At 55.9% G+C, this 24,984-nt stretch overlaps 1 protein-coding gene across 4 annotated transcripts; it reads right to left on the bottom strand.

Moving 5' to 3' along the window:
- Positions 1-14,680: 14,680 nt before the first annotated feature.
- Positions 14,681-24,689, bottom strand: ZNF696 (zinc finger protein 696). 4 transcript variants are annotated; one of them, XM_016220189.2, is made up of 4 exons: positions 20,616-20,999; positions 20,127-20,248; positions 19,055-19,147; positions 14,681-17,719 (listed from the first exon to the last, which is right to left on the bottom strand). In XM_016220189.2, the coding sequence occupies exons 3-4, from the start codon at positions 19,128-19,130 to the stop codon at positions 16,650-16,652; spliced, it is 1,146 nt and encodes a 381-aa protein (XP_016075675.2). In that variant the 5' UTR covers positions 19,131-19,147; positions 20,127-20,248; positions 20,616-20,999; the 3' UTR covers positions 14,681-16,649. The 4 variants fall into 4 exon arrangements, with proteins under 4 accessions (XP_016075675.2, XP_016075678.2, XP_016075676.2 ...); XM_016220192.2 differs by lacking the exons at positions 20,127-20,248; positions 20,616-20,999 and adding an exon at positions 24,637-24,689; XM_016220190.2 differs by lacking the exon at positions 20,127-20,248.
- Positions 24,690-24,984: the final 295 nt, after the last annotated feature.

The raw sequence follows: 24,984 nt of genomic DNA, 5'->3' as shown, positions 1-24,984 counted from the left end.
CCTACCAGTCTGGATGCTTCTTCATTTCCCTGCTTGTAGGGCTTCTGTTCAGCCAGATCTCAGGAGGTTCTGGGTGATGGTGGTTCTGTATTTTAGTTGTAATTTTGATGTGGTTGCGGGAGGTGGTGTGTGCAGCTGTTACTTAAGCCTCCGTCTTGTTTCCTCCTAAGTTTCACTATGTAGCTGTGTGTGGGCCTGAGCGCTGCAGTGTTTGGTTTATTTTTATTTATTTATTTATTTATTTATTTATTTATTTATTTATTTATTTATTTATTTAATACTATTTTTTAAAAATATATCTCGATTTCAGAGAGAAGAAGGGAGAGGAAGAGAGAGAGAGAAACATCAATGATGAGAGAGTTGTTATTGATCGGCTGCCTCCTGCATGCCCCTGACTGGGGATTGAGCCTGCAACCCAGGCATGTGCCGACTGGGAATCGAACTGCGATCTCCTGGATCCTAGGTCGATGCTCAGTAGCTGAGCTACTCCCGTCTGGACTGGTTTAGAATTTTGTGTGGGGCCAGAGACTGACCCTCTCGTCCTCCTGGGGTCTCAGTTCCTCCATGTTTCCTGGAGCATTGAGGGGCACAAACTGTGTCCAGTCTCCCTTAGTGGCCACTGTGCCCTATGCTGAGGTTTATTTCTGCAGCGGTGCTTCCAACTCCTTCCTGGGGGATATGGGGGTGAGGTATAGGGGAGGTGGGGTTCTCCTGGGAGGTGGGGTTCTCCTGGGAGCTGGGTGGGTTAACACCCCTACCCTTGTGCACAGGAATCCCTGGGACAGGAGGGCATCTTTCTGTGGCCTTGCCAGCCCTCCCAGCTCTGAGGGCATCAGGAGAACTATTAGTTTATGCAGAAACTTGCCTCACTCCTGGAGCTCCAGCCCTGCTTCCTCACTACAGCTCCTTGGGAAAGCACTCATTGGTTATCTGTGACCCCAGGACCTGGTAGCCATGACCCAGAGCAGGCTCTTGGTAGACATGTGGGTCCTGGGGAATAGAGTTAGGCTCTGCTTTGGCCGCACTGGGCCTTGTCTGCTTGTCCGCAGAACCAGTTCTCATCTGTGGTGGAACACTGTCTCAGGAAGATCTGGAGACAAACGGGTGGTGACCTCAGTGGCAGGCCTTGGGGATTATGTATGTCCAGTGTCAGGCCGTACAAGTTATCCCCACAGTGAACAGCACGCCCCTCCCTAGAATCCCACAGGCTGGCGCCCCTGGGCCTCCTCTGCCCTCTCCTCCTGGCCCAGCTCCTGGAAGGCAGGGCTCTCCAGCATATAGCCTCGAAAGTACAAACAGCTGTGGCTCCCGGAGGAGCTCTGTGGGGGCGTCTAGACATTCTCTAGGACTTGGGGGCGTCTCTGAAGGGACAGCTGGAGAAGGCCCATGGAGGAGCCTATCTGCGCCTTTCCCACCCAGTCAGGCTCATGCACCTTCCGTAACAGTAGCTTCCCAGCAGATCTGAGCCCTGTGGATGGGGAGGTGTGGTTACGTGACTAGGGGTGCTGAGGCCAGGAAGGTCAGTCCCAGCCAGCTCCCCCCAGCAGATGATCTCCTGCCTGCTCCTCACCATGCTCACCTGTGAGGTAGAGACCTCAGTGCTCACCTACGTCAAGTCACACAGGAGGGAGTCCAGAAGGGACACAGGAAAGGCTTGACCTGGCCTGCTTGGGAGATGAGGGCAGAGCCTCCTGGTCTTGTCCTCTAGGTGGAGGAGGAGAGGAGCCCTGAGGGAGTGAGGTGGAAGCAGCTGGGCCCAGAGGGCCGTACTGCACCCTCCTACGAGCCTGCACCCGAAGGAGTTCATTTCTACTATGCCGTGACATGTGAGTCCCTCCTCCCCCGAGGACCCTGCAGCCCTCTGGGCTCCTGCCGGTCACACTCACACTTGCCCCAGCAGACGGCCAGCTGGGATCACACGTTTCCTTCTTTGTTGCCCTGTTGATGGAGTTTTTCTAATCCTCACCGAGCGATATTTTCCCATCGCCTTTTAGAGGGTGGACGGGAGGGGGGCGAGAGACATCCATGTGAGAGACACATCAGCTGGCTGCCTCCCGCACGCGCCGACTGCGCTCGGGGATGGAGCCTGCAACTGAGGCACGTGCCCCTGGCCGGAACTGAACCCGAGACCCTTCAGTCTGTGGGCCGACACTCTGACCACAAAGCCAAACTGGGCAGGGCTGTTGGTGGAATTTTTGGTTTAGCATCTACTTCTCTGAGCCAGAAGTAAACTCCGTGACTGGCTGTGCAGCTGGAACTGTGTGGGTAGCTGTAGGGACAGCAGTGCTGCAGGCGGGGCCTTACTGATGGCACACTGTGCCCGATCCAGCCCGTGGCACCCACTGTCCTTTGAGATCCAGGTAGGCAGGAGGTGGGCAGCCAGGGAGGCCTGGGCCAGGAGCTGGGCCTACGTGGACAGACTGAGCTGGGCGGGAGCTGAGTCCTTGGGCCTTGGCTATTCATGGAGTATCCTCTGTCCTCCTGAGAAGCTATTCTGAGAATTGTGCTGTTGTATCATGAGTGCCTTTTCTGTAAATATCAAACTAGTATGTATTTATTTTCCCAACACTTGGTTATGAATTTTCAAACACAGAAGTTGAAAGAGTTTCATTGTGAACAGCACATCACCTGCTGTAGCCACTGGGCCACTGGAAGCATCTCTGTGATACCTGCTTGCTCCACAGTAACACACAGGGAGTCAGTGGGCCAGGAGGTGGTGGTGTTTAAAGGTTACAGCACCTACGTTAACTCAGGTTTCTGCTTTGAAGCACTAACTTTTAAAAAATATATGTCTTTATTGGTTTCAGAGAGAAGAAGGGAGAGGGAGAGAGAGAAACATCAATGATGAGAGAGTCATTGATCGGCCACCTCCTGCACACCTCCCACTGGGGATCGAGCCCGAAACCCGGGCCTGTGCCCAGACCGGGGACTGAACCTCAATCTCCTGGATCCTGGGTTGATGCCCAACTGCCGAGCCACACCCGGCCGGGCTGAAGCATTAACTTTTATTTTGCTTCAGTAATTATGTGGAAGATGTGTTTTAAAATTGCTGACCATAAATTTCCATGTAGGTATAGCAGCAAAAGAAAATGTTAAAGCAGGAAAGACGCGAGTAAAGGCAGCTGTGGACACCTGCCAGCTCCAGCCCTGCTCAAGGTCGTGCAGGAGGCAGCCGATCAGCGTTTCTCACATCGATGTTTTTCTCTCCCTTCATCTCTCTCTAAAAATCAATGGAAACATATCCTTGGGTGAAGACTTAAAAAAAAACAAAAGACCAGGAAGCCTGGTTTCTGACGTGCTGTGTAGGAGGGGGTGTGGGCTCCCTGCCTCTGGTGTCTTCTGTCCACAGGAAAGCCCATGAAGTTGATCTTAGCAGCTGAGGAGTTTGCCACATTTTATGAGAAAAAGTTGGATCATGAATATACTACTAAAGTTTTCCAAAATAACTTCTTGTGACTGGTGAAAGGTACGTACTGTGGGCGACTGGGCAATTGTCCTGAACCTGTCACACCATCGGCTGCTGTCTCTCAGCCTTGTGAAGAGCTTGGTGGCCACGTTTTGGTGCTCTCTGCCAGAGTCTATTCCTCTTGCTCCCAGGATGTCACGCCTGTCCCTGTGGAATGGGGTCTCGAGGGTGGGGGGTCCCTTCTGCCTGTGTGACTGACATCAGTGTTGTCCTATCAGGAACATTCCTGGTCTGGTTTTGGGCAGGAAATGACAGCAGAAGAGAGGAAAGTAATCAGGCACCTGCACAAGTGCAACTTCACAGAGGTCCACAGAATGTCATGGACAAAGCCACAGCACAGAAGGCCCTGCCCAAGGTGGAGAAGCAGGTCAGCCTGCCATGGGCGCCAAGTGGCCAGGCCAGGGCTCAGTGTGCTCCAGGATCCTGGGGCCTTGGGGTGGGAGGCACTGTCACATGCAGCTGAGTGACCGACCCTGTGGTCTCACAATCCGCTGTGTGTGGGATTCTGCTAGTCGAGTCCCAGGAACTCAGCTGTAGCTAAGGGGCCTCAGACAGGTCTGCGTGGTGGACGTGGGTTCAGGGTGGCCATGGGCGTGCCTGGCCTTGGGGCCTTCACAGCCCAGCCAGCCCAGCCAGGTGGGGCCAGGTCCAGGCCAGCCTCTGGGTGCTGAGGTCTCTCTCCACCACTGATGTCTGTGTCGCATTCTCTTCACACAGAAGCTGAAGGAAGAGGCAGAAAAGCTTCAGCAGGAGTTTGGTTACTGCATGTTAGACTGGACACCGTGAGGAAATAGACAACTTCAAGACCGAGCCCCCTGACTTGTTCTGGGGCCATGGCGACCACCCCAAGATGGGGATGTTGAAGAGAAGAGTCCTGCCCGAGCACATGACCATCAACTGCAGCAGATGTGTGGCCACGGGCTGATTCCTGTTTGACCCTGACTACCTGTAGGGGGAGGGGGGTTAAAACATGTCCCACACTGGGCACATCTCGGAGTGTCACTGTGCCCATAGGTGTGGCTCTTGTGTGAGGTCCCACCCCACCCGGAACATTTGTCTGCATGTTTCCAATGTATTTTTCCATAGTTCAAATTTCTGAGATAGTGTAATAACATGTTTGGAACTGATTGTAGGAAGGTTCCAGTGAGTGCAGGGGCTACGCTCCTTGGTGGTATCTGTGCTGCACCTGCAGGTAGTGTGGCCAAGCTGCTGTCCAGGCTGGGCCTGTGTGCATGTGTGGCCGCCCTGGTCTTCCTGCACTGGGACAGCTCTGAATGACCTGCCACATGCCTGGCAGTGCAAGAGCTGAGGAAGGAAGAGGTGGCACCATGGGGTGTGGTCTGGGAAGCCAGGTGGGCAGCCCTGGGATGAGACTCAGGCTGACCTGCCCCCTGACCTGCACACATAGCACCAGTCACCCAGGAGGGTCATTCAGAGAACAAGAAAAACATCCTGACATTGCTGTGCTTGGGTCATTCCTCTGCTGCAGGGACTCAAAAATCCCCGAGCCCCTGGCAGGCCACCTGTGGAAGGAGGTGCGCAGTAATCACACGGTCACGTGGCTGGTGGCGTGGACGGAGAACATCGACAACTCCATCAAGCACCTCATGCTGAACCTGAGCTCCAAGCTCAAGGTGAGGCCAGTGCCTGGGCTCCTTGCCCTATGCACTCGGCTGGGGCCACGCCATCTACTAGGGTCCGCTGGTGGGGTGGGCAGGAGGCCAGTGCCTTCTCAGGCCTGAAATTGGCGGGAATTAACAAGCCAATTTTAAAATTGTATTGTGCCCCACAGCCACTTTTCTTAAAAAAACACACAGGACTTTAAATTTTACACTCTAAAGTTACTGAGTTTAGACTCTACTCCCAGCCCTGCCCCTGCCCAGCAGGGGTACAGATGGCAGAGGTCCCCAGGGACCCCAACTCCTGGGGGGCTGGGGGTCAACAGTTCCCTTGATTTAACGGGAGTGCAGAGGGTTTTCTTTGCTATTCTCTTCATTTAGGGCGAGAAAGACTGGCAGAAGTACAAAGTGGTTCGACGCCTGAAAAGGGTTGCGGGCCAGATCCGCTGTCCGTATTGGGCAGACGAGAAGTCATGGGAGATGAAGTGACAGTGGGCAGTGGCCCTTTATTTCGTTGACAAGGTGGGGTTCCCAGGCTTTCTTGGCTGCTGTTCCTAGAAACACTCCTCAGAGACCTGGCTGGAGGGGCAGCTGTGGGGATGGCAGGACATCTGTGTCCTGAGCTGGAACCTTGGGCTGACGGAGGGGCATGTGCCTGTGTGCGCACCCCTGCCCATATGTGCATGTGTGTGTCTGTGTGTGTATGCGTGTGCGCACATGCACACGCACCATGCCCCTGACTGAGCCAACTTCACTGGCTGGCACTGAGGGCCAGGAATGAGGAGGAGGCTGAGACTGTGGACACGGTGGGCTGCTGCTCCCTCTCCGTGGAGCATTCCCAGCTGCACCTAGAGACTGAAGGCTGCCAGCACGTGTGGGATTCGACTTCCTGGGAAAGGACTCGATCTGCTACTGCAACAGAGTGCCCGTGGAGAAGCCTGAGTGTTCCCGTGGGGCCGCAAGGCCCCAGATGTGAAGACCTGTGGGTCTCATGCCTCAGCACTTGCCCTTTAGCTCTGGGTGCTCTCCCTGTTTGCCTGAGTCATTAGGGGCCTGAAAGAAACACGTGTGGGCCTGTGTGCCAAGCCCTGTCCTGCTGGGGGCAAAGCCTGCTGTGCGAGGGGTTCTTGAGGGGGGACGTGCACTCACGGTGTCAGCCCAGGTTGCTGGAACAGGTGCCACAGCACAGTCCTGAGGCCGGGATTCTGAGACAGGGTGTTGGCAGGGCTGAGCTCCCTCGGAGACTCTGGGCAGAGTTCTTTGTGCCCCCGGCATCTGGAGGTGCCCCCTCCGTCCTTGGCATCTTGGCTGGATGCAGTGTCATTCCAGCCTCCGCCTCCATCCTCACACGGCTGTCTCCTGCCTGTGTCTGTTCTCTTCTGTGAGGATAGTCATGTTGGATTGGAACCCATGCAACCCCACTGTGGCCACGTCATAACTAATTACAGGTGCCCTCTTGCTGTGTCCTCACATGGCGGGGGTGGGGGTGGGGCCGGGGGGCACAAGAGGAAGTGCTCTAGGGGCCTCTCGGGCAGTAATGCCGTCGCCAGCCACCTCTGCCGGTTGTTGGGAGGATGAGAAGACCTGGTGTTGGGTCTCCCTCTGTGTCTGCAGAGTGAGGGCCAAGCTGGTCACTTGTAGCTGGTCCCCTGGTGTCCAGCCGAGCGAGGTTCACAGAGTGCTGTATGGGACGTGCCCCATGCTGGAGGGCAGCGTGTCTGCTGGAGAGAGGGTCTGGGCCGATGCAGCTGGGAGGCCGTGGCGCTCCCCGAGAAGGCCTGGAGGAAAGGGTGCACAGGCACAGCCCACAAAGGGCTCTCATGGCAGGACTGGCCTCTCCGGGAGGAAGTGGTTCCCTCTCCTGAAGTGGCTGGTGGAGGAAACTGGACAAAGGGGCCTTGGGGCCCTGGAGCGTCAGGAGCGCAGGCCGGGGACCTGGGGTTGCCTGGGAGGAGCCCAGGGATAGTGGAGGGAGGAGGGTGGGAGCCAGTGGCAGCCTTGTGACTGACCCAGTGGAGCAACTGGGGCTGAGTGACCCTGCAGGAGGTCGTGTGCTCAGACTGCCTAAGAGAAAACCAGCCCAGCTGCCTCTGGGTTCCCCGCCTGCGAACATGCCTTCAGGTCCTTGCTCCTGTGGGCCGCATCCTCTCTGCACCGTCTGCCGCAGGTGTACAGGAACGTGCAGCTGTTCACAGAGAACGCGGGCCTGGGATGCCCTCTCTGACAGACTGAGCCTGCGCTCCTTAGTGCCGTGTCCACTGGAGGGACCAGGGACCCCGGGCGGCTCGGCCTGTGTCCAGATGGCCAGTCTGACAGCGGCATGAGCCCGAGTGCTGGCTCTAGCACGTCCTGTTGCACAAGAAGGCTGAGGGTCGCCCTTGTCCCAGCCCCCCCAAATCCCAATCCTTCCTCCTGGACGTTCAGGATGGGAGGCTGGAAGATGTTTAGGATATGGCCCTGTAGGAAACCATGATTCTAGACCCCTACCCTCCCAGTGTCCAGACTACCAGCCTGAACAAGCACCTTCAGGGCCTGACGGGTGGCCTGAAGGCCAAGGTGCTCTGGACCTACAGCACCAGCGCCAGGCTGCAGGAGCAGCTGTGTGCCCTGACTAGAGGTGACTGGTCTGGGGAGGAGTGCAGCCCACCTGGCCTGAAAGGACCATCCAGCTCTGGGCCAAGTAGGGTCAAGGATGTGCCCTGGGGACCCAGGCATCCTCCGGGCCCTTCCTCAGGGCCCACTGCTCTGGGCTATGGCCAGGTCTCCCTGGGGCTGCCTCGGCCCAGCACTCCCTTGTCTGTGACAGCCCCACAGCTGCAGTTAGGCCCCCTGCCCAGTGTCTGCTTAGCAGTCAGATTTTAAGTACCGGCCCCCGCCCACCTGCACTCTGGGCCCCTCGGTGGAGGCTCCTGGGCAGCATCCCGATGCCTGGTTGGTGGTGATCATCTGCTCACACCCAGCTCTGCCCTGGTTTATGGGCCCCTTAGGCAGGCTCCTCAGCTGATCCCAGGCCTCATGCGAGGGGAGGGCTGCCATGTGAAGTGCTGACAGGAGCACTGGTCACCCCTGTTGGCCTGTGGCCACTCCCATGTGTCAGCTGAAGACAGCATGGCCACCAAGGTTCTGTCCTACAGCCAAGTGAACCAAGTCATGGCTATTCTCTGCAGCCATCAGCGGGCAACTTTCAAGACCTTCAAAGTTGATGCAGAATCTCTAGTCAAAGGTGAGCATTAACACAGAAGCCCACCGTGGGGGCTGCTTGGTACTCCTGTGAATCAGGCCGCCCAGGGCCAGGTGCTGAGGGGAGAACCAGCAAGGGGAGGGCCAGTGGCTGGGACTAGCATGGCCTGGTGTGGAAAGAGTTCTGGTCTAGGAAGGTCAATGAGCAGGGGGCCAGTAGGGCAGGTGGTACGTGTGGGGCCTCTGGGCCTCACCCTGTCTCTGGCCACAGTGACCTGTCAGGGCTGGCTCAGCTGGGCCTTTTCAGGGCACTGGGGTCAGCAGCCTGTGGACGGTGGTCCCTGGGGTGGTCCAGTTGGGGACAGGAGTAGCCCTGATGGGGTCCCTCTTCCTTGCAGAGCAAGGCAAAGCAGCAGCAGGTGGCCGAGGCCCAGGTGGAGCTAAGGAAGGCGAGGGTGGACCATGAGTCCAGGGAGGACGGCAGGTCCAAAAGTGAGTGTCTTGAGGGTCCAGCCCCTCGGAGTCAGGATGGGTGACTGTGAACTTCAACTCCCTGGCATTCTCTCCAGTCATGATTTTGTGGTTTTAGAAAGTACAGTGTCAGCAGAGCCACGGCTATGACTTAGTGAAAGGGTGCAGACAAACCAGCAAAGGGGACAGACCTGGGCTCCTGGAGTCACACAGATGTGCTGGTTTCTCTCCTGCGAGCTGTGACAGCACATGTGAAATGTCACCAGGGGAGCCCGTTAGGGCCTCAGTGCCAGCGCTCCTGGGGCTGGTTATGTGGGCTCCTCTGCCTGGCACACAGCAGACTAGACTTGGGACCTTTTCGCTTGTGCAAGTTTAGGCTCAGCACATCACGCACATCAGGGTGATAGGGACCCTCCTGACACCTAGGTGGCCAGGCCTGCTGTGACTGTCCCCACATTTCCGTGTAGAAGTCGGCCTATGTTTGATGATTACTCCTGTCTTGTGGCTGCTGAGCTGCTCTGCTGGCGCCAGTGTTTTTAGTGGATTCTTCAGGATTTTCGATGGTGCCACGTGCAGGTGGAGACCCTTTACTTCTTCCCTCCGGGCTGATCACTGACTGGACTCCAGCACAGTGCTGACACAGGTGAGAGAGTCCTGGGGGATTCACTCGCCTTCGGGACAGTGTCAGCAGTGGGCTCCTTAGCTGCCTTCATCAGGGCGAGGATGCCTCCTGCTGTCCCTAGTTGGCAGAGGTTTGTTTCCTCCACAGACGGTGTCATCTGTGGAGGTGACTGTGGTCTTTCTCCAGCTGGCGCGGAGTGGGTTGCGTCGCTAGCACTGTGTTGAGGCCAACGCTTTGTGGTTCCCCTGTGGTCTTAGCTTTAGTGCCAGGCAGTGCTGGTCTCATAAGAAAGGAAGCGTTTCTTCCTCATTTTGTGAAAGTTCGTGAAGACTCGGTGTCAACTCTTCTTTAAACATGTCAAGAGTTCAGAGTGAAGTTGTCTGGGCTGGGCTCTCCTTTGGGGGACTCAGTCACCTCACTGACTCATGTCTCCCTGAGTCGGTCCTGGTTTGTGTCCCTGGGTGTCTATCTCACCAGTGTCTCGTCTATGCTCACTTGTTCAGGTTCCTTGTCCCTGCTGGTCAATGTCCCTTTCTCCCCGATCCCTGCGGCTACGGTTCTTAACCGTGCGGTGTTTTCACGACAGGTGTCTTGGGTGCAGAGCAGCATTCGTGACAGTTGGGTGGTGTGACTGTCCATGTGTGCAGACCTGCTTTCCGGGGCGTCAGGTACGGGTGGGCTCCCTTTCTCCTGCCCAGGGCTCCAGCCTGCTGGGGCTTCCCCACCTCTTGGGAGAAGCACTGGCCTCCCTGGTCACTGCACTCACTCCCTGCTAGTGAGCTGGTGCTGCCAGAGCTTCCGGTGCAGGACGGAGATGTGGCCTCTCTCTCCAGCTTCTTGCAGAAGACAGAGAGGCTGCTGCAGAGACTGGAGGAGCAGCTCCTGACGCCGAGCACGCAGGCCACAGACAAGGAGAGCAAGCAGGTGGACCTGGGCACATCCAAGCTCAATTACCTGGACCCCCAGATCAGCATCACCTGGTACGTGGGCCCCAGTTTAGTTCTGTGCCATGGTCAGCATGGGTCCTTTCTGTGTTGGGGTCCAACTGACCGGTGTGTCTAATGTTGAGTCCCATGTCACGAGCCCTCCCTTCAGAGTTTGGGGACAGCGGAAGGCCTGTGGTGGGTGGCAGGGCCAGGTCGTCTGTGCACCCAGGCGTGTTCGGAGTCTCCCACTCAGGGCACCCGGCCTGCGTCGGGAGCCGCTCCTCCGTGCCTTCTGCACTGAGGTTTCCTGACATCCAGGTGGTGGCCGTGCTCCAGGCACAGCTAGGGCCTCCTGGCCTCCTGTGCTCTTCCTGAGAGCCGCGGTCTGCCCCACAGGTGTAAGAGGCTTGGCGTGTCCGTGAAGAAGATCTACAAGACGCAGAGGGAGAAGTTCATCTGGGCACTCGACAGGGCGGCGAGGACTTTGAATTCTGAACAAGCTCTCTGTTTCATTGGAACCGATTTTGTAGGTTTTCACTATTAAATCTACATCAGAATTTTTAGAGTGAAATGTTTTGCTGCAGGTATTTGCTGTCCTATGGAAGGTCCTCAACACTGCCCTGCCCTTGAAGCATGCCTCGCCCCAGCAGGTGCCATGCTGCCCCTGTTGTCTTCTGGAGTTTCTGCGGAGGGCAGGGCTCTGTGCCTGTCTGTAGCACTCACTAACAGGCCCAGCCGGTGGAAGGATCCTTAGAGGACGGATTCCAGGCCAACTCAGGGAAGGGCCTGACTGTCCTGAGAAGCCTGTGAGCTACCCCCACCCTCCACCCCAACACTGGGCTGGGACCCCTCAGGCAAAAGCACCACTTCCCCAGACAGATGGGACAGCGGGGCCCAGAGAGCCTGTCCTCTGGGAAGGCTCACTAAGTACCTGCAGCCAGGCTCTCCCTCCTGGCTGTCCCCGGGGCAGGGAGGGGGTGGCCTGGCGGGGTGGGCGAGTCCACCTGTGCGTAAGCAAACAGTGACAACAGCTGGGGGCATCCTGTGTGCAGGTGAGCACCTGACCTGGCATGGGGCAAAGGGCACGCAGCCGTCTCAGCTGAAAGTCACTCAGTAGAAGTCCCAGCTGGGTGTGCCTGATGGCTGGGACACGCAGGTTTGGCCATGGGTGGACTGGAACTGTCACCAACATGCAGGGTGGAAGGGACATCCCTGCTGTGGCCAGGCCCCCACTGCCTGCCCACAGCTCCTGGAGCTGCAGGGGGTGTGGTTTGGGAGGTGTATTAAATTCTATATTGGGGATAATTTTTCTTTTCAGTTTATAGGTCTGACCAGATGAAAACTGAGTGCACAGCCTTGAGCCAGCACAACAACCGGGTGAGACTTCCAGTGCCTTGAGGGTAAGTGTGCTGTGCACGGAAGGAGCTTAAACAGCAGTGGCTCTGTGTAGACTGTAGGAAATTAAAACTGATCACATATCGGCCCTGGCTGGGATGCTCAGTTGGTTAGTGTTGTACCAAAATGCCAAGGTTGTGGGTTTGAGCCCTGGTCAGGGCACATACAAGAATCAACCAATGAGTGCATAAATAAGTGGAACAACAAATTGATGTTTCTCTCTCAAATCAATAAAACAAAAACAAAAAATACATTAAAAATGGTCACACATCTTTGCAGCCCCTCCCACAGGGAATGGAATGTGTGTCCATCCCCGGACTCCCTTCTGCACCACCATGTGCAGCCCCCCTGCCCTGTGCACTGGGGCCAGTCCTCTAGGGCTCCTTTGTTTGGAGGTCTTGGCTGAGTGGCCTCCTGAAAACAGTCCCATGAAAAGTAATGAAAAAGACCAGGGTGCACTTCATGTATGAAAACTGTCATACCACCTCCGCATTTGACAGCTCAAACCCCTGCAAACCTGGAGGCTGCAAATAATTTTCTCACTTGTCATTTCAAAGCTCCATTCCATTGTCTTCTAACTCGTGGTTCTGCTACTGAGAAGCCCCCAGGGATCTGCTGGGTCTCAGATCTTCTCTGTATCAGATGCTCGGAGACCTCAGTGTGGGCCCCTCCTTGGTGGGCGCTTTCACTCTTGTGATCCTTAAAGTCATTTCTGGTAATTGCGTTCCCACCACCCCAACTCCCGCTCGTCTCAATCAGTTTTATCACCCACCTCGTCTTTTCATTCTTTTAAAAAGATTTGCTCAACTTTACCTGTCAACAAACCTCTTTTTACGTTCAACTTTGGCGACGTGCTTCATCTGAGGTGCTTTCTTTTGAACTGTCTCCCCTGAAGTGCTACCCTGTCTTCTCTCAGTGGGTAAGTTACTTCCTACCTCACTGACGCCACTGTCCTTTCATCCCCCTTTCTACATGTTCTGCATGCTATTTCCTTGGAGTCTGTAAAAAACTTTTTTCTGTGGCTTGATTTCTCACTTGCATATTAGAAACGGTCCTCAGACGTCTGCTGACTTTGGCTTTCTGTCTGCACAGGGGTGAAGGTGACAAGCTGTGTGCTTCACCGAGGTGGTGACCACAAAGCAGGTGCTTGGAGGTGGGTGTCTGTCTCCCGCGCTCTCCTGGGCTTGGCCTTCCCAGCTTTGCACAGCTCTGGCTTCTCACCTCTGCAGGCACCTGTGGCCAACCTCAGGGACTTACGTATGGTTCCGAGAAACGGATTCCTCCTGCTGACTCCCATGGTTTGACTGGAATTTCATTGGTAGGCCGGGCCCCTGGGATTACGGACCTTGGGGACCGTTTACCCAGCTCTCCTGCTCTCCTCTTACTTATTTTTAAATTGACACTTTTTGTTCATTTTAAATTGTTGCATTTTCGTTCCTACTGGGTTGGAAATGTATAGTTACACTTAGTAATGAACATTAGATTACACTATGCATATTTAGTTTATTTAAGTCTAATATTAGCCTGGCTGGTTTGGCTCCGTGGTTAGAGCTTTGGCCCCCAGACGGAAGGGTCCAGGGTTTGATTCCAGCCAAGGGCACAACCTCGGTGGCAGGCTTGACCCCCGATCTGGTCAGAGCTCATGTGGGGACAACCAGTCGACGTCTCTCTCTCACATCCATGTTTCTCTCTCTCCCCCTTCCACTCTCTGAAAAGCAATGGAAAACATATCCTCAGGTGAGGGTTAAAGAAAATTTGTCTGAAACCCATTCCCAACAATGGGAGGGTCTTAGACCATCTAATTCCCTCCAAACTTACATGCTGTTGCCCAGTATTTGGGCGACACGATTCTGTCTCATATGAGAGCCTAGCACGCGGAGAGCCCTTTCCCTTCCCCAGCCACTGTCAGGTGAAAGCCCTTCGTGATAAATGGGCTCAGGTGGTATTTATCTATAAATGTCTGATTTCACCATGTATGAAGTCACTTTGCTGGGCGTCCCCTCCCAGGAGACAGGTGTTTTCTCAGCACGCTGGACACTAACCCGCTGTCCTTTGTCTTTGTTGCTTTGAGAAACCTGCTGATCTCGGGGGCAGCCTTCCCTGACTGCTGAGCTGGCGGCTCTTTCTGAGGTGTCTGTCTTGCTGGTCGGGCAGTGCTCTCAGTGCTGTCTAGGTGCGGGTTTCTCTGTGTGCTCCATATGCACTGACTTCCTGAGTCTGCAAATGTTTTTTTAAAAAATATATATTGATTTCAGAAAGAGGGAGAGAGAGAGAGAGAAGAATCAGTGATGTGAGTCACTGATCGGCTGCCTCCTGCACGCCCCCTGCTGGGGATCGAGCCCACATCCCGGGCCTGTGCCCTGACCGGGAATCGAACCGCAGTCTCCTTGATCGTAGGTTGATGCTCAACTGCTGAGCCGCGCCCGCTGGGCTGCAATGTCTTAATTAGAGAAAGGCCTTGCTGGAGCATGGCTGTCCTGCACAGTGCAGAAGCCTGTGGAGGAGACAGTGAAACAAGGCTGCACAGGTGTAGCCAGACGCGTGGAAGCTGCTTGACCCAAGCAGTCAGGCCCCGTGCAGCAGCCTCGGCTGTGGGCGGGCGCTCCGTGTTTGCAAGCTGTCTGTTCTGGCTTAAATGGTGAAGGCAATGGTTTCTGGGCCTCAAGATGGCTGGGACTTACAGCATGTCAATAACAATTTCAACATCCTCTCCTGTGATTATTTTGTTAGCCTGATTACAGGGAGACTGAGCCAGGTTAAAACTGCGGGTGCAGATAGGGTGCCCTGCCCTCACCTTCCCTCTACTCTCAACCCTACAGAAAACTGAAGCCTTGCCTGGCTGGCATGGCTCAGTGGTTGAGCATCGACCTAGGATCCAGGAGATCGTGTTTCGATTTCCAGTCAGGGAACATGTCCTGGTTGTGGGCTTGATACCCCACTGGGACGTGCAAGAGGCAGCCAATCCATGAATCTCTCTCATCATGGTTGTTTCTCTCTCCCCCCCTCTCTTTCTCTCTCTCTGAAATCAATAAAGATATATTTTTTTAAAAAAACACCCACAAAAAACAAAAGGAAAGAAAAAACCAGAGTCTTGGCCCTGCTGGAGAAAGGGTTGGGGTTGTGGGAGCGGCTGCCAGTCAAGTTGGAATGTGCATGGTCCTGGGGCTTTCCTACCTTCCTCTCCTCACGCTGCCTCCTGCGACTCCTGTCAGGGCCCAGCAGGCCCTCCAGGTGCTGCTGTTTTCCACTCCTGGCCTGTATGGGTCTGGGTCTCTTTGGACGCACCTTCTGCTGCACTGTGCTTTCCTCAGCTGTGTCCAATCTGCTATTAAACCTGCCCATCAAGCTCTCGATCAAGAATCGTATTTTTCATTTCAAAAAATTCTCCTTTAAAAACCCTATTTGTGCCTGGCAGTCTTTGTTGCTTTCTCATTACTGTGACCATCTTTACATACATCAGATGTCACTGTTCTTGTGCCTGCATCGCCTGGCAGTTCAGTACCCTTGGAGTTCACTGCTGGGTCTGCTCACAGCAGCACTGCAGGGTCTCAGTGGGGGAGCTTTCCTCCAAAGAGCAACTGCTTTGGCTCCTCCTGGGTACCTGGGAGGCTCCACAAGCCTTGCAGCCTTCACCCTGAGGGTCCTGGCTCAGGTGGAGGCCCCAGGCTGTCTCCCACCTCACCAGCAGGTCAACACTGAGCCCACTCTGAGGGCTACTCCACCCCACACACTGCTCAGCCCTGTGACCTGAGCTCACATCTTAAATAGGTGCCAAAAACAGCCCTAGAACTGTGCTGCTGTTTGGGGGATCCCAGCAGCTACAGGGCCCCAAATAATTTGCTGTCAGTAGTTCAGCTGGAGCTGACAATGGCCACAGGGTGGCCCCAAACCACAGCCTGACCAGGACAGACAGACTGTGTCGCTGCACCCAGGACTCAGCCAAGCAACTGCCCAGATCTGTCTTAGTCATTACAATAAACTTCCAATAACATGACCTCAGTTCATTATGGCCAAGTTTATGACACACACCAAAATATTTCCCCAACAAAGACACTTGTCCCCTCCTGTCTGGCAGACGTCTCCTCCACCCCCTTGCCTGTGACATGAGGCCTAGTCTACACAGACCAGTTTCCACCTTCCTCCTCTCTTCTCCAGCCCGACCATAGTCATGGGAGGAAGTGTTCCTCACACTCACGTCCTAATACATGGCGGCCTCTGCTTCGCATGCATCACACTGTCCACTGACCACTGTCTCGAGGACCCCACTCAGGAATCCCCCCCTCTGCCCAGGAGCTCCTGTCTCCACCCTCCCCTGCCCTCCTGTGACCTCTCCTGGGCTCCCAGTCACCTGCCAGTTCCACTGGACTGTTCTGGGTCTTACCGCAATCTCTGTCTGCCTCACCATCTAATGTCCTCAAGTGCAGATACTACGGTGGGCAAACCTCAAAACAAGCAGAGGGAACGAAGGTGTGTATCCAAGAGCGTCTGTCCGATCCCGTTACTGTGAAATCCTAGAAGCAACTACGGTGACAGACACTCGCTGCCTCCTCTGAGGAGCAAGTTGACTTGGGGCATGAGGAGTGTCCTCGGGGATGGAACAGACTGCATCTCAGTAGTGCAGTGGATACAAGGTTGGAACAGGTTACATCTGTCAAGTCTTCTAATAGCAAACCCTCAAGATCTATACACGTCACCACGTGTAAGCCACACCTCAGGAAAAAACCCCATGTTATGAAGATAAATTAATTCCCGTGGGCACATCAGCATCAGGCCCTGTCCTCTGGGAAGCATGGCCTCCATGCAGAGCTGGCCGTCCTGAGACTCCACTCTCCTCTGGCTGGTCCCAGCCTGACCCACGCCAGGGCAGCCACCCTGCCTTCCTCACTGTGTGTGGAGCGATGCGCAGAGCTCCGTGCCGCAGAGATCCGATGGGGCTGCACCCAGCCCTCCACCTGCGCACGCACCCAGGCTCACTCTCTGCTGTGGACCTGCTGGTGCTGGATGAGACGGAAACTCAGGCGGAAGGCACGGCCGCACTCGGTGCAGGCAAAGGGCTTCTCGCCCGTGTGGATCCTCTGGTGCCGGAAGAATCCTGACAGGGCCCGGAAGGCGCGGCCACACTCGGTGCACTTGAAGGGCTTCTCGCCAGTGTGGATGCGCTGGTGCTCGCTGAGGAAGGAGCTGCGGCTGAAGGCACGTCCGCACTCCTGGCAGGCAAACGGCTTCTCCCCGGTGTGCACCCTCTGGTGCTGAATGAGGTTGGAGCTCTGGCTGAAGGCTTTCCCACACTCCTTACACTCGTAGGGATTTTCTCCGTGGTGGATCCTCTGGTGCCGAGCCACGTTTGAGCCGTGGATGAAGGTTTTCCCACACTCCTGACATTCATACAGCCTCTCTCCAGTGTGGATTCTCCGGTGCTTAATGGCATCTGACCTCTGGCTGAAGGTCTTGCCACACTCAGCACATTCATAAGGTTTTTCTCCGGTGTGGACTCGCTGGTGTCTAATAAGGTTGAAGCTCTGGCTGAAGGCTTTCCCACACTCCTTACACACATAGGGCTTCTCCCCACTGTGGACCCGCTGGTGCCGGGCGACGAGCGAGCTGTGGATGAAGGCCTTCCCACAGTCGCTGCACTCATAGGGCTTCTCCCCGGAGTGGATGCTCTGGTGTTTCACCATGTCTGAGTAGCACTTGAAGCTCCGCTCACACGTGCTGCACTGATAAGGCCGTCTGTTCCAGTGGCCTCTGTCTGCATTCAGGGTGACGCCCGACTTGGACACACTGTCCTCATGGTCACTCTGCTCTTCAGTTTTCTCATAAACGACTAGTCCCTGTGGAGCATCTCTAGGCCTCTCTCCAGCTCCCTCATTTCCACAAAGGTCCAGAAACTCCAGAGCCTGGGGAGGACCTGGGCACAGTCCCAGCGCCCCCTCTCCAAGATATTCACCTTCTTCCAAAGTTGCCTGCTGTGGTATCAACCCTGTGCTCTGAGCCCCTTGCTCAGCAGCCTGGCCACCACTTGATGCCTGTGTGAAGGAAGCTGGAAAAGAGGGTCAGGGGTGTGGTTTTAGACGTGAGAAGACTATTAACTATAAACAGTCATAAGTGAACCTGAGAGCACTGGTGGCCCATGGCAATGCCAGGAGTAACAGCACAAAGTCAGTGTGCACTAGACACCGCATGTGGTTCCCACCCAGGTCTCCCTCCCTTCTGACCTACATGGGGCGAGGAATGGACAGACTGGAGGATGACGAGTCAGGCTCCTTCCCTGACCCCCGGCCCTGCACACCCATCCTGCCACCCGGCCTGGGATGGAGCAGAGGGGCCGGGAGGTGCAGAAACAAAGGCCCTGACAGCATGTGTCCTGGTCCCACCTATCACTCTGACCCTGAACTCCCCAAGACAACACTGTCCTTCACAATCCCCCCAACCTGCTGACCTCAAAAGGCTCTGTTCCTTGCAGATACCAGCACCAGAGGGGTAGGCAGCTGTAGGGGCGGCTGGTTAGTGAGGTCCCCATGGCTCACAGCACAGAGAAGGTGCCAGTTTAGACCAGAGCATCAGGGATACGGCAGCATAACATGGGGATGTCGGAAGGCTAGGCAGTCACGGAGATCATCGGGCTCTCCTGTCACAGGTGCTGCAGGGGGCACCTGGGGAGGTGGTCAGGACAAGGGCAGGGCTACCAGGGCAACATGGCACCCAGGTTAAGAGAAAGGCCTTCTGCCTACGGGCAGGAATCTGACCAGCCACACAACCCAGGAATCAGACAGCAGATGTGACAAAGGCACCTGCAGGCCGGCCGGATGTGATTCCTGGGCAATTAGGGTGGGTGGTGGGGATGGGTAGGTGCCCACAGAACTTTTCCATTGACCTCTAACAAGGGGACTGTAAAGTTGGACAGGCGGGAGCGTGTGCAGGACGAGTCATGGGATCAAAGACGACATGAAGACACCTCTCTGTGAGGGGAGGTGGTCGTGCCCTTAGCTCTGGTCACGTAATCATGGACTAACAGCAACAGCAGAAAACTGAATATGAGTCCTTGGCTTTGACAGATCGACGTGGCCTTAAATCTCAAACTCTTCCTGTTACCTGCTCTGAGCTGACACTGTTGGGCCTGGGAAACAAGCCCAGAATCTATCTTCTTGTTCTCAGAAATCTCCAACATGAGACTTGAGAAAGAAGGGTGCAGAGTATGGCAGGGGAGCTGGGATGGAGTGGAGGTGGCGAGGCCTGCGAGTGCTGTGGCAGGAATGAAGTGGCAGCTATGTCGCCTGCGGATGAACTTGGGGAGCCCTGACTTCTGATCTGTCCCCATTCCCTAGCCCCAGACCAATCCCCCTGCCTCCTCTGGGCTTGGCTGCCCATCCCTCACCTGTGCATGTGTCCATCAGGGTAGTCTGCTCACAATGCCTGGAGACCAAGGCCAGGGCTCCCCTCCCTGCAGACATACCAGGAGTGGGGACACCTGCTTGGGCAAAAGAAAGGGGAGAAAGTGACGGGGGGGGAGGGGGGAGGTAAGAGCCTCTGAGGTTCTGAAGGAGCCACCTCACCTGCAGGACCATCTATTGCTTGATCAAGGTTCTAACTGAACAGACACCTCAGGGACCACAGCCTCAGCAGAGATGGGTGTGCACCACCTGCTGGCCCCTTGCTCCATGAGGACCTGGCGGAGCACCTTCAACCAGTCCTCTAGAGAAATATCCACAGTTTTAATTTTCTTAATACTTATAACAACTTGAATATAAAAGTAAGAAGACACTATGTGAATGGTGCAATTTTGGATTGAAGTGTAACACACCCACACAAAAAAATTTAGTGTTAAAAACAAAAAGAGGGAAGGAGTATTTGCATCATAAAGATTCACATCCTTATGTATAAAGACCACTACACACTGAGGAAGCAAAAGGAAAAAAAATTGGAAACAATCATGAACAGGTGACCCACCAAAGAAAACAAGTGGCCAATACATTTTAAAATATAAGTCCCACATTTGTCCCACCTCATTAGTAATTAAGAAATGGAGTTTAAAACACCATTTTTTGTCTATGTCCATGGGTTATGCACATATGCATATAAGTCCTTTGGCTAATTTCTAGTGCAGGGTGGATGGGGTCAATGGGGGCAAAAAGGGGGATACCTGTAATACTTTCAACAATAAAGATAAATTTTAAAAACACAAAACAACAAAACCTAAGCCAATATTAAAGCTCAAGCTGCCTGTCACTCAAACTACTGAAGAACCTCTTACTTGCGGTCCCTCCACTTTTATCCACTATTGCTTATGGCGATCAATAAATGAATTACTATCCAGGAAAGGGAAAAAAAGAAAAGAAGATAAAAGAAAAGAGAAAAGGAAAAAGAAATTAAAAAAGAAAAAGACCATTTTTTACTCTGAGAGTAGCAAAGACTTAAAAACGGCAGCACCCGCGAGCAAGGAGCTTCACCTGGTTCACCGGTACTCGCCTGGCGGTCACAGGACAACTTGCAAAGGCGCTGAAATCACACCGATCCCACTGCCGTGATTTATCTACACGGAAACTTCATCTCCAACCTTACACAGGAAAGCCTGTGAATTACGTAATTTCAAATAAAGAACTAGGGAGGCTCACCCACGCCGGCAATTGGGAACGCAGCGACCCCTGGCGGCCGTCACGTTGGTAGTGGGAGCGCGGTCCCCGGCTACAGCCGCAGTGTCGTCTCCCCGCCTCCACTTTCTTCAGCGGAAGTGCGGCTCTTTCTCAGCGAGAACCCAGGACTGACACGCCCTGCACCCCGGTTCACGATCGCGCGGCCCGGCCCAACGTCAGCCGCCCTCAAACCAGCCCGCACTCGCAGTCCCCGCAGCCAGGCCGGAGCAAGTCCTACCCCTCAACCCGCGACGCAGACACTTCCGGCAACACTATAGGGTTTGGGAGAATTGTGCGCTTACTTACCCGGAAGACCCTGGCGCGGGCACTTCCTGCGACGCTCTAGGCCGCCGGAAAAAAAAGAAAAAAAAACAACAACGCTCGGCCGCCCTGGAGGCCGCGGCGCGAGCACTTCCGGTGACGCTCTAGAACTCAAGAGTTATGCTTTCAGCTGCCCTGTAAGCTGCAACACGGGCACTTTCTGTGATGCTCTGGGGCGCCAGGAAAAACCCCCTGCGCTCTGCCTGGAGACGGCAGTTCGAGCCCTTCCGGCGGCGCTCCAAGCTTACGGAGGACTGTGCGCTTGGCTGCCCTAGAGGCGGCCCCTCGAGCCCTTCCGGCGACGCTATAGGCGGCCGGATGACTGCTCTCAGCTGCCCGGGAGGCCGTGGCACGGGCGCTTCCGGCGACGTCCTAGGCTGCGGGAGGAGTATGAGCTCAGTTGCTCCTGCAGGCCGCTGGGCAGGCGGGCTGGTCGCCCGGCGCTGGCTTTCTTTTGAGAGTCTTAAAGGCGGGTTTCCTAGCTCGAGTGCAAGGCCCCTCTCCAGGTATTGTTCAGCCCATCTTCATAGCAACCCCGCCTCCTTCCCGCCGCCTCGGGCTTTCCAGACTCCCCGGCCCTCTGCCAGCCTCCACTCCCCGCGCACCTGCCGGAGGCAGCTCTACCGTCTTCCACGTGGGCTCCACCGCGTCCAGCCAGGTGCGAGGGTGAGGTCAGGGAAGCAGGTCTGGGTTTGGTGATCGAGCTGACTGCGAAGTGAGCGAATGAACGAAGTCGGCGCAATGGAGACAGGAGAGCGCCAGAGGGAAGGAGGTCACGGACTCAGGAAGCCTCTCCATGGAGAAGAGCAGGAGAACATCGGCAGGGCGGGCGGGTGGGGCAGAGACCCGCGCCGCGAGCGCAACCCCGCTGCTCAGCCCTGGGCCCTCGTGTCCACTACCTGCACACGCACCGTTAGCCCCGCACCGTGGGATTCACCTGGTCTGACACTAATACCCAGGTATCTGGAGCTACTGTGCAGACGAGGAATTTGGGTTTCCAGGGAAAGGAGCTGGTAAGGGAAGCAACACCCCTCCCCCAACCAGTCGGCACTGTGCTGAGTCCACAGAGCTCCACGTTCAGCGCTGGTGCCGTGGGCGGGGGTCTTGCCGGCCCCCTGTTATTGCCCAGAGCGTGCTAGGCGCCGCCGGTGCCAGGACGGGGGCGTGCAAGTCCCAGGAAAAGACTAGGGCGCCAGACCGCAGTGGACAGGCCCTTAGGCCGGTGGTCAACGGCGGAGCCAGGAGGGAAGGAGCAGGGCAGCCTGAGCCCCCACCCAGTGTCCGCGCAGCTACCTCTTCGGGCCCAGAAATAGCTTTGGGAAGCAGGAGCGGAGAATGCAGACCACAGACGGCAGCAGCCCAAGGCGCAAAGGGTGGCTGAGGGCAGGACACCGCGCTGCGCGCTGGAGGCCGCCCTCCCCGGACGGCAGAAGGCGGGAGCAGCCCCGCAGCTTTCTCCGGACCTGCGACCTCTCCTCCAGTCCCTCAGCTTCCGCACTGGCTTGCCGCCAGCCCGGCCCCGCATCACTGTTGGCTGCACCAGGAAACATTGTGTGTTCACACCTACCACGCTTACTTATTTGTAACAAATCGTACAAAGCACGTAAAAATAAAAAATTTTTAAAGGGCGATCTAAAAGTAGACCTGGGTTTCCCTGGGCATCTCAGCGGGGGTCTCTGGTCTCCACGGCTGCGCCGCCCCCGAGGCAGCCAGCGCCCCCGGTGGGCGGTCCCACCGCCACTCCCACGTTCTCCACACGCCGGGCCTGCCCTGCCCCTTCCCCACCGCCTAACGGGGAAGGTGCTCTTCCCGGCCCAACCCGCGCTCACTACCCGGAGCTGAGTCCGCAGCTCCACCGCCCTGCCCCGCGCTGCCGGCACCTCCGGTCACTCTAGAAGGGTCCGGGGACCCGCTGGAGAACTGGGGGGGGGGGGGGAAGGCAGCTCGGGGTACTGGTCAGGCGGACGACTCCGAGGCTGGGCGAGCCTCAGGACAGGCCGGCCCGGAGCTGTCCGAGGTGCTGGACGGGGCGATGGGAATCAGCAATTGCCCGGACGCAGCAAGGGGCCCTGCAAGCCGCGTAGGGCTCCGAGCCGCAGGCAGGGCTTTGGAAAGCGAGCGAGGGGCATCTACCTTACGACTCTAGAAGACTTTTCTGGTCTATGGTGGGCGAGGTTCGGGTGGTTGGAGTGGCCCAAGGGAAGGATGGTGGACACTGGCTCTAACTGGGGGGAGAACCTTACCTTCCACTGTTAAGGCAAGTTCACTGCAACCAGCTGAAGGAACTGCGTGCTTAGAAAACCACCAGAGAGGGCAGGAGAGGGGCCCTGGGCATGATCACTACCTTCAAATCCTGAGGGCCCTTGCCATGGACGAGCGCAGCCAGGCTATGTGAGGGCAGAGCCAGGAACAACTAAAGGTGACCGGGCAGATTGTGGACCAAGCCAGAGCTGTCCCACAGTTTGAGCTGCCTGGGCAGGTGGTGTCTGAGTAGAAGCAGATGACTGCTTGTGCAGTAGCACCTGCTTTGAGGGTCAGATGAGGCCAGAAGTTCCCAAACCTGCACTGTCAGCATCACTGGGGTGTTGGAATGAAATCTAGATTCCCTGGCTCCACTGCAGGCCTATGGAGTCTGTCTCCCCTGGGTGGGGCCTGGAAGCTCACTGGGTGATAGAATTGGGTGGTCCCTTAGTGGGTTCTCATGTCCCATGAAACAAGGTCCTAGAAAATGCAAAACAAGAGGCCAGTGCTTCACAGGACTGGCTGAGCTCAGCAGGAGTCCTCCAAACCAAGGTAGGGGACTCACAGGCCTTCCAAGAAGGGCTTCACGAAAAACCCTGCAGGGAAGCCTTCCCTTGGACCCTTTCTTAAATCCTCACCCAAGGATATTTTTCCTATTGATTTTTAGAGAGTGGGAGAGAGAGGAACACATCAGTTGGTTGCCTCCTGCATGCACCGACTGGGCCCAGGGATCAAACCTGCAACCCAGGTACATGCCCTTGACTGGGACTCAAATCCGAGACCCTTCAGTGTGTGGGCCAACACTCTAATCACTGAGCCACACCAGCCAGGGCTCCCTTGGACTTCTTGGTCAGGCTTGAGGCAGTTCCTAACCTCTCTCCCAACCAAGTCATACTGGACTCAGCTTGTGGGTAAGGCACACAGCCCTTTCAGGATCTCATTCTTGAGCACCAGAGGGACTTCTGCGCTCTGCACACAGACTATGCTGAGATTTCTGTGATCTGTTAGCCAGCAATGTCTGCATATGAGGCTTCAGAAGTTATGCAGACCATGGACCAAGTCGCCAAAGAGCATGTCCCCTTTCTAGGCCACAGCCCCAAGAAAGTTCTCTGGCCTGCTGAGCCTCCTCTCCCTCTAACTTTGGGGTGAATCCCCTGCTGTCTCTTTGTTGTGAGCATGGGCTGCTAGGTCCAGTTGCAGTGTGGGCGTTGAGCCCAGCCCTGGCGCTGAGGCTGCAGGTGACCTCCTGGAGCACAGACTGACTCCACCACTGCGGCCGTGAAGCCCAGGGGGCACTGCCACACTGTACTGGAGAGGGAGGAGTGGGGAGAAGGCAGGCAGTGATGTTTGCCTGTCTTCCAGGCCAGAGGGCCTGAATTCCAGGACACCACTGCTACCCTACATCAGCAAGTACGACTCCAGGAGGCACTTTGATCCCTGAAGCTGATGTCCAGAGAGAGCCTGGCCTCCAGCCCTCCCCTAGAGAGGCTCTCACCCAGTGAGGGTGCAGGGTAGGGAAGTCCAAAGCACTTGACGGCCCCAGGAGTGTGGCCTGGAGATGGGAGGCGGTTCAACCACAGGGCCCCATGGACCAGGTCCCAGTAGGCAAAAAATAGGGTGCCACCCTATCCAGGAGGGAGCAGCCAGGACAGGGAGTGGGCACATGCTGTTGACACTGAGGACGATTCCCACCCAGCTGAGCTCTTCCCACAACTGGAAGTCTGATCTATACAAGGCAGACACAGTAGATTTGAAGACCACTTACACCTGTTAAGAGAGAACACCCTGGGCCCCCACTTTCCTGGGACAGTGCTGAGGCAAGAAGGCAAATAGAGCAGGTCTGGGGCTTGCTGCTCAGAGAATGAGCTTCACACACTCTCCTAGATATCTGAGGGGACAGCTTCAGCCAGCCTGTTCTCCCAGCCTCCCTTGGAGTCTCTGCATCTGGAAACACCCATCTTGAGGTGCCTGACAACACACTGGGTATGGCTCCAGGTAAGTCATGACACCTCCAGGCCTCAGTCCCTGGTGAGCTCAGACCTCCAAGGCTCCAGGAGACTGTTAGGGCCCCATGTCACTCTTCCCCCAGAGACAGGATCTCTGGGACAGGAAG

The sequence above is a fragment of the Miniopterus natalensis genome, chromosome 16 (genome assembly GCF_054644295.1).
Source record: "Miniopterus natalensis isolate mMinNat1 chromosome 16, mMinNat1.hap1, whole genome shotgun sequence".
In the NCBI taxonomy this organism is placed as follows: Eukaryota; Metazoa; Chordata; class Mammalia; order Chiroptera; family Miniopteridae; genus Miniopterus; species Miniopterus natalensis.
Note: the sequence above shows the minus strand (reverse complement) of the source record. Positions and strands in the feature narration are given on the sequence as shown.

Bases quoted from the DNA above. Each gene is read 5' to 3' on its own strand.
- ZNF696 (XM_016220192.2), bottom strand. From the start codon at position 19,130: ATGTCTGCAGGGAGGGGAGCCCTGGCCTTGGTCTCCAGGCATTGTGAG. The intron at 17,720-19,054 runs GTGAGGGATGGG...CCTCTTTTCCAG, and splicing joins CCTGATGGACACATGCACAG to CTTCCTTCACACAGGCATCA.